Source organism: Salvelinus sp. IW2-2015, unplaced genomic scaffold (genome assembly GCF_002910315.2).
Source record: "Salvelinus sp. IW2-2015 unplaced genomic scaffold, ASM291031v2 Un_scaffold702, whole genome shotgun sequence".
NCBI lineage: Eukaryota > Metazoa > Chordata > Actinopteri > Salmoniformes > Salmonidae > Salvelinus > Salvelinus sp. IW2-2015.
The window spans coordinates 602713-611018 of record NW_019942599.1 but is presented as its reverse complement, the minus strand read 5'-3'; the positions used below and the strand labels follow the sequence as shown (position 1 = coordinate 611018).

General features: G+C 43.6%; 1 protein-coding gene across 1 annotated transcript; it reads right to left on the bottom strand.

Annotated features, from left to right (window-relative positions):
• Positions 1-6445: 6445 nt before the first annotated feature.
• LOC112068776 (suppressor of cytokine signaling 4-like) lies at positions 6446-7677 on the bottom strand. Its single transcript, XM_024135974.2, has one exon. The coding sequence runs from the start codon at positions 7675-7677 to the stop codon at positions 6481-6483; it is 1197 nt and encodes a 398-aa protein (XP_023991742.1). The 3' UTR covers positions 6446-6480.
• Between the last annotated feature and the right edge of the window lie 629 nt (positions 7678-8306).

The following is an 8306-nucleotide window of genomic DNA, read 5'->3' as shown; positions in this document are numbered from 1 at the left end:
CAGATGGATTCCGGGAAGGTGAGAGCAGTGGTGGATTAGCCCCAGCCTACATCCAGGGTGCAACTGCAATGTTTCCTGAGATTCGCCAACTTTTATTGCCGCTTTATCCAGGGTTATGGCACACTGGCTTACCCCCTGTCTGCACTCACCTTTCCCAAGGTTCCATTCACATGGCTCCCAGCTGCTTACCGGGAGTTCCGGGATCTCAAACACCGTTTCACCACAACTCCCATCTTGGTTCATCCTGACCTGCCCCACCAGTTTGTGGTGGAGGCCGATGCTTTGGATGTCGGAGTGGGGGCTGTCCTGGCACAACGTTCTTCCCTGGACCTCAAGTTACATCCCTGCGCCTTCTTCTCCCATCGCCTCAACGCCACGGAGAGGAACTATGATGTGGAGAATCGTGAGCTTCCTGCGGTGAAGATGGTGATGGAGGAGTTGAGGCACTGGCTGGAAGGGGCGAAACATCCGTTCATTGTGTGAACAGACCACAAGAACCTGGAATATCTCTGCACCACCAAGCATYTCAATTCCATGCAAGCTAGGTGGGCCCTGCTTTTGACCCGTTTCAACTTCTCCCTCTCATAACGACTGGGATCCAAGAATGTCAAGCCGGATGCACCGTCACGCTGCTATAGCCCCGCGGCTACACCCCTGGAACCCGAGACCATCCTTCCCACCTCGTACCTGGCGATGACACTCAGCTGGGGAATGGGGAAGCATGTTCATAAGGCGCAGAGTTCCCAGCCAAACCCTGGGGGTACCCAGAAAACCGGATGTTTGTTCCTGACACTGTCCGCTCCTCGGTCCTGGAGTGGGTCCACTCCTCCAAGCTTGCCTGCCACCCGGGCTCCCGTCGGACCCTGGTCTTTGTGCAACAACGCTTTTGGTGGCCTACCGTGGTTCCTGACGTCTCCGCGTCCGTCGCAGCATGCACGATCTGTGCGCAAGCTCTGACAGTGAAGAGGCGACTCCAGGATGCTGGCCTTCTAGGCAGAGTTCCTCTGTCCAGTATCTATGCTCTTTTGCCCATCTTAATCTTTTATTTTTATTGGCCAGTCTGAGATATGGCTTTTTCTTTGCAACTCTGCCTAGAAGGCCAGCATCCCGGAGTCACCTCTTCACTGTTGACGTTGAGACTGGTGTTTTGCGGGTACTACTTAATGAAGCTGTCAGCTGAGGACTTGTGAGGCGTCTGTTTCTCAAACTAGACACTCTAATGTAATTGTCCTCTTGCTCAGTTGTGCACTGGGGCCTCCACTCCTCTTTCTATTCTGGATTGAGCCAGTTTGCGCTGTTCTGTGAAGGAAGTAGTACACAGCGTTGTACGAGATCTTCAGTTTCTTGCCAGTTTCACGCATGGAATAGCCTTCATTTCTCAGAGCAAGAATAGAATGATGCGTTTCAGAAGAAAGTTATTTGTTTCTGGGCATTTTGAGCCTGTAATCGAACCCACAAATGCTGATGCTCCAGATACTCAACTAGTCTAAAGAAGGCCAGTTTTATTGCTTCTTTAATCAGAACAACCGTTTTCAGCTGTGCTAACATAATTGCAAAAGGGTTTTCTAATGATCAATTAGCCTTTTGAAATGATAAACTTGGATTAGCTAACACAACATGCCATTGGAACACAGGAGTGATGGTTGCTGATAACGGGYCTCTGTACGCCTATGTAGATATTCCATTAAAAAATCCGCCGGTTTCCAGCTACAATAGTCATTTACAACATTATCAATGTCTACGCTGTACGTATTCTTATCAATTTGATGTTATTTTAAGGACAAAAAATGTGCTTTGCTTTCAAAAACAAGGGCATTTCTAAGTGACCCCAAACTTTTGATTGGTAGTGTATATTCTAAAACGATTTTATACATTAGGCAACATGTCGGTACCAACTTCATTCAGAAATTATGACATAATAACAATAAAAAATGGTGCTCCGGTAGGCAAAAAACCCCACTACAACACTGGTCATAATAAATGTAAAGCAATTGCCATGTGTGGTTAACTGACCATTCCAGCACCGTTTTGATTGGGACAGCGTCATTGTGCTGCTTTTAGAAAAGCATGGAAACGTGTCTTGATAATTCAATCATTGTCAGATTTTTGTTTTCACTGAACCTCCGTTTGGATATTTGATTAGAATTAGTTTGGAAAATGTTTGCTAAATTGAGGTGAGTGCTTATGATCATTATAGCAATTGAAAGGAATGCATATCTTCTTCACACACACACACACACACACACACACTAGGCCTATAGCCTACCTGAAATTTCCAATACTTTTCTGATGCATTTCAGTCACTTAGCCTACTGAAGCAAATACACATTTTAGACTAAGTCATTTGACATCTTTCTTATTGGTTAAAAAGGTTATAAAGCCTACATTGTTTCAATAACAATATAGCTGAACCCACTATTGGCTTCATTGATTTGCTTAATGTATTTTCTTGTAATTGCAGGCTAGGCTACTTGCTGCTAGATTATTTTAAATATTATTGTAACAGTAGGCCTACCTACACAATAACCTCATATGGGGTTACTGACCACAATCCATTGAACTAATAATAAGAAGTTTTGATTGTTTGGCCTTGGGGAGAGCACATTGCATGGAAGAAAACAGACTGTAAGTTAGCTGTAGTTGGCTAGCTAGCAAGCAAGGGATAAGAACGTTGGTAGCCAGTATGGCTATGGAAAATTTTGAATGAATGACTGGGTCGCGACCATAGATACAGAACAAAAGGTCTGAACGATTGGGTCGCGTCTGGAACCGGTAGAACTAGCAATGGAACCGATAGAATGAATGACCAGCTGGATTGGGTGGCAACCCTAGATTTGTCTCAGGACTATATCTTGTGGAAGGATGAAATAGTATGAATAAATTCATCAAAATAACGTTTTTTATGAAAATATGTCAATCATTATTTGAATGTTGGTAACCCATTGCATAAAAGTGATAATGCCCTTGAAGCCGGTGTTAGGAGGATATATTGGCCTTCGTCTCTGGCCTAACAACACCCGTGCCAATATATCCTCCAAACACCGGCTTCTAGGGCATTATCACTTAATTAGTACATTCTTGCATTCTATCCATGCTGGCTTTTCCGGGCTACCAGAGACATGAATCAGATTGGTGACGGCCTGCATGCCCTTCCACCTATCTATTAATGTACAATTTGCCTAAATGGATAATGGAAACACTTCAACCACTTCACTTTTATTCAACACTCATTTGTTTTTTTGGGGGTATGACATCATTACGTCTAACTGTTTTTATCGACACAAGACAGACAGTTCAATGGAAACGCACCGTAGCAGGCAATTGTCCCCACTGGGCATACAATGGTTGAATCAACGTTATTTTCAACGTGGCTGACTTTCCCTTTATAAAAATAGATGTTGAATTTATGTCTGTGCCCAGTTTTATTCTAATTTCTATGCAAACTTTCTAATTGTCGTCAAAAAATTACTGGACAAGTTCATGGAAACCATATAGCTAATGTTAAGCTTTGGATAGGTTCTTACTGCAATGATAGCTGGATCATCTTAGACACATTAGTATTTCATTTCTGTTGTGTGGACAGATCAATAAGTATGCCTCCTGCATCTCTGTCATTGAGAAGCCACTTATTTTCATCATCTAGAAACATTGTCTGCGTCCTAATTCTCTATCCTTCACCCAAAGTGTGCACACTTCCCACACAGATTTTAAAGCATTAGTTTGGTATAAGCATTGGCTGGAGGGAGTTTCCACCATTGTTCAATCCCTGGCAGGAAGTGTGTAAAAGAGGGATGCTACCCCTAACTATTTCATGCATCACATGTTGACCAGCTTTGAACAATAGTCTACTATACTACTACTGTTTAATCTCCCATCAACCTTCAGTTGCAGAATGACAACACTTAAGAGTGTGTAAGATAAATTACCCCTAAATAAACAAATGACATGAATTAGGATAGAGAGGGAGAATATACAGTACCATGTATTTCTTTCCAAATCTCTGGATAGAGATGACATTTAAAGGTGCCATTTGTAGGGAGCATTAGGAATTGTTTCCCCACACTTGAAAGGCAAATATTTCCAAACCATTAAATTGTCTTAGAGATCAGTGAAAGAGGTAAGGGCATGGTTAAGTGTGAAGACAGTGCTTTTCTACAAGACCGAGGATATTCGTTTGGTTGATGTGACAACAGGTTCTCGACTTGGGAAAACAAAAATAGTTCGTTCTGCAAAATAGAATGTCACAGAAAAGAGGTATGATGATGGAGCATTGATTGTTTGTATTGAGAAGTAGCCTGCAGTATCCATGTAGTGAATGATATTAAATAAAGGCTGCTTCGGTGGTTGACAATTTTAGCATTTTGAGGAAGCAATATTATGAAGACCATGACTCAATATATCACTGGGGTATTCGTGCTCTCTATACAGGGCTAATATGAAACAGTATCCATTGTATGTACTATGAAGACCATGACTCAATATATCACTGGGGCATTCGTGCTCTCTATACAGGGCTAATATGAAACAGTATCCATTGTATGTACTATGCTGGGGCTGAAAAACAACATGAAATGTTGTGTCAACCAAGACAGACAGACTTTAGAAACGAAACTGTGTCAGCCACTAAGACACGAATACCAGGAGGTGAATACCGGTCATCAATATGCTGTACTATGTATTACTAAGAGAGACTGTAAAGTACGGTATTGTATGATTAGGATGCCTTAACCCACTTGCAATGCATGAGTAAACCATACCTTGAGTATGAACAGTGCATTTATATCGCCATCTTGTGGCGTCAGATAAGACTGCATCCCTCTGCATCCTCCAGCAAAGAGACTGAAAATCGAAGTTCTGTATAAAAACGAGGACCACATTTAGGCCATGAAACCACTTTTAAACAGTCCTCACATATTGCATTATATGTGTAAATGTACATAATAAAATACACTAAAGTGTTTATGTGTGTTATCATACTCCACATCTACAGCAGTCACTGTTATTGTATCGGGATGTTAGGCTACATTATCCAGAAGAGATCGCTTTCAAACCAAATGCGCAGTTCCTCATAGCATTTACAGTACTTACGACTACAATCATTCACTGTAACATGCAATCAAATTCTAAAATATCAAATTTACAGAGGTATCCCACACCCCTGAGTCAATACATGTTAGAATCACCATTGGTAGCTATTAAAGCTGTAAGTCTTTCTGGGTAAGTCTCTAAGAGCTTTGTACACCTGGATTGTACAATACTTTTATTTTATCTTTAACATTCGTCAAGCTTTGTCAAAGTGGTTGTTGATCATTGCTAGACAGCCATTTTCAAGTCTTGCCATAGATTTTCAAGACTATTTAAGCCAAAAYTGTAACTAGGCCACATAGGAACATTCAATGTAATCTKGGTAAGAAAATCCCTACTCCTTGCCGATAACAAGCATACTCATAACATGATGTAACYATGACCATGCTTGAAAATATGAAGAGTGGTACTCAGTGATGTGTTGTGTTGGGTTTGCCCCAAACATAACACTTTGTATTCAGGACATAAAGTTMATTTCTTTGCCACATTTTGTGCAGTTTTACTTTAGTGCCTTGTTGCAAACAGGATGCATGTTTTGGAAAAATGTTATTCTTTACAGGCTTCCTACTTTTCACTCTGTCATTTAGGTTAGTATTGTGGAGTAACTACAATATTGTTGATCCATCCTCAGTTTTCTCCTATCACAGCCATTAAACTCTGTAACTGTTTTAAAGTCACTATTGGCCACATGGTGAAATACCTGAGCGGTTTCCTTCCTCTCCGGTAACTAGGTTAGGAAGGACGCCTGTATCTCCGTAGTGACTGGATGTATTGATACACCATCCAAAGTTTAATTAAGAACTTCATAATGCTCAAAGTGATATTCAATGTCTGCTTTTTTTTACCCATCTACCAATAGGTGCCATTCTTTGCAAGGCATTGGAAAATCTCCCTGGTCTTTGTGGTTGAATCTGTGTTTGAAATGTACTGCTCGACTGAGGGACCTTAAAGATAATTGTACTGTATGTGTGGGGTATAGAGAGGAGGTAGTCTTTCAAAAATCAAGTTAAACACTATTACCGCACACAGTGAGTCCATGCAACTTATTATGTGACTTGTTAAGCAAATTGTTTCTCCTGAACTTATTTAGGCTTGCCAGGGGTTGAATACTTATTGACTCAAGACATTTCAGCTTTTCATTTTTAATTAATTTGTAAACATTTCTAAAAACATAATTCCACTTTGACATTATTTGATATTGTGTGTAGGCCAGTGACACAAAATCTCAATTTTAAYACAACAAAATGTGTAAAAAGTCTATGGGTGTGAATACTTTCTGAAGGCACTGTAGCATTCAGGGTTTTCACAAGTCTCTAAAAACCAATGAAACATGGTCAATATTGAAGAGTAGTAACCCATGGGACTATAATTATGACGTCAGAAATTGTCATTGTTTTAYACTGCACAAGCCCCATTGCACTTGTAGTGGTACTGCCTAAGATAGTCCCTGAGCTGATTAGGCAGTGGAAGGATCTTGATGCCCTGGTACGTAGTGCAGCTACAGATCACTGCGCGACACAGGTGCTGCAGGGTGAATGGGAAAGTCCGGGCCAGAGGGCGGGATAGGAGGGGCTCGAAGAAGAGGCATGTGGCCGGGTCGCTGTAGTGCCGGAGCAGGCCCGTCACGCTGGGGTCCCGGTACATGCACGGATCGCGGCCATCGAAGCTGAAGCGCTTGCCGTTCTGCTCGATACGGGCATGGAGGGAGCGGCTATAGCGGCGGAAGCTGACGGAGAAGAGGAACTTGTCCTGGGCCGAGTCGCGGAGGAGGAAGGTGCCCTCGGGCTGGCCTTCCAGGAGCTCCTCTGCCTGAAAGCGGTCCAGAACGCCCCAGTAACACGGGCTGTTGTTGATCTGCAGGAGGTCAGGGACAAGGATGTAATCTGTATGGCTGCCACCATAGGCTGCTCTGCCCTGCGGATGGGAGAGATCCCAGTCCTCAAGGCTCAGGGGCCTACTCAAGCAGATGCCCTCCCATGAAAGAGGTGTCGAAGGCGGGGATGTGGAAGTGGACGGGACTGGTTCTTTGCCAGCAGCCTGTGCAGCCTTGGCGGCTTGGGCAACCTCTAGGCCCACAATGGCGCTGGGGTGGGTGGCATGCTTCTTGATGAGGTGCCAGCAGTGGGCCAGCTCTGACTTGGACGAGAAGGGGCACTTGTCCTGCATGAGCTCCGTGACATGGATCGGACGCTTGGACCAGAGGAGCACAGAAAATCTCCCCCGGTAGGCCCCCGTTGGGCAGCCGTGGTGGTGGTGGTGATGGTCAGTGCGGAGAGGGAAACACTGGCCCACTGCATCCTGGAACTTCTGCCGGAGAGAGCGCCTAGTAAGGGCTTTCCGACAGGGGACGTCTATGTCGACTTCCCCCATTACGGTACAGCTACACCTCCTCTCTCCCCGTCGCCGCAGACATGAGGTGGAACGCGCTCCTTGTTCCTCCATCGGCCCTACCCCCTCCGGACCCCGAAGGCCCGGATCGTTTCGGGAACTCCGGGAGCGTTTCTTGCAGCTCCATACGTAGCTGTCGGCACTCCAGCTGCGGATGCCGCATTTGGGACAGATGTCCGAACTTCGGGATTTCTTCTCAGACATGGCCTTCCCTCTTCTTCATACAGCTCTGTGCTACATTAATAGACAGAGATAACCAAGTCAATATGTGGATAAAACAACATTCACTGATAAAACAATGGGATGGTTATCAACAAAAGCTTTGAAATCCAATATCAAACAGTACAAGTAGAAAGTGTATTATGTTAGATTAGATATTCCTCTAAAGTTTAGAGAGGATCTCATGTCAAATGTTGTTGAAGTGTTGTGGTTGCAGGTTCACCTGCCTCATCTAAAGCCTCTTCTTTTGGGGTGCTGCTATAGGCCACCAAGTGCTAACAGTCAGTGTTTGGATAATATGTGTGCAATGCTTGATAATGTTTCTGATGGTAACAGATAGGTCTATTTTCTGGGTGACCTGAACATTGACTGGTTAACAACTAGCTTTCCTTTCAAGAGGTAGCTTCTCACTGTGACTAATGCCTGTAATATCACCCAGGTTATCACTCAACCAACTAGAGTGCATACCAATAGTGTTCTGTCTGTGACATCCACTTGTATTGATCAAATATTCACAAATGCCGCAGAGCTTTGCTCCAATTGTTGACAAACATGCACCTGTTAAGAAACTAACTGTGAGTGGACGGGGACTTTAATGCAGGCAAACTTAAATT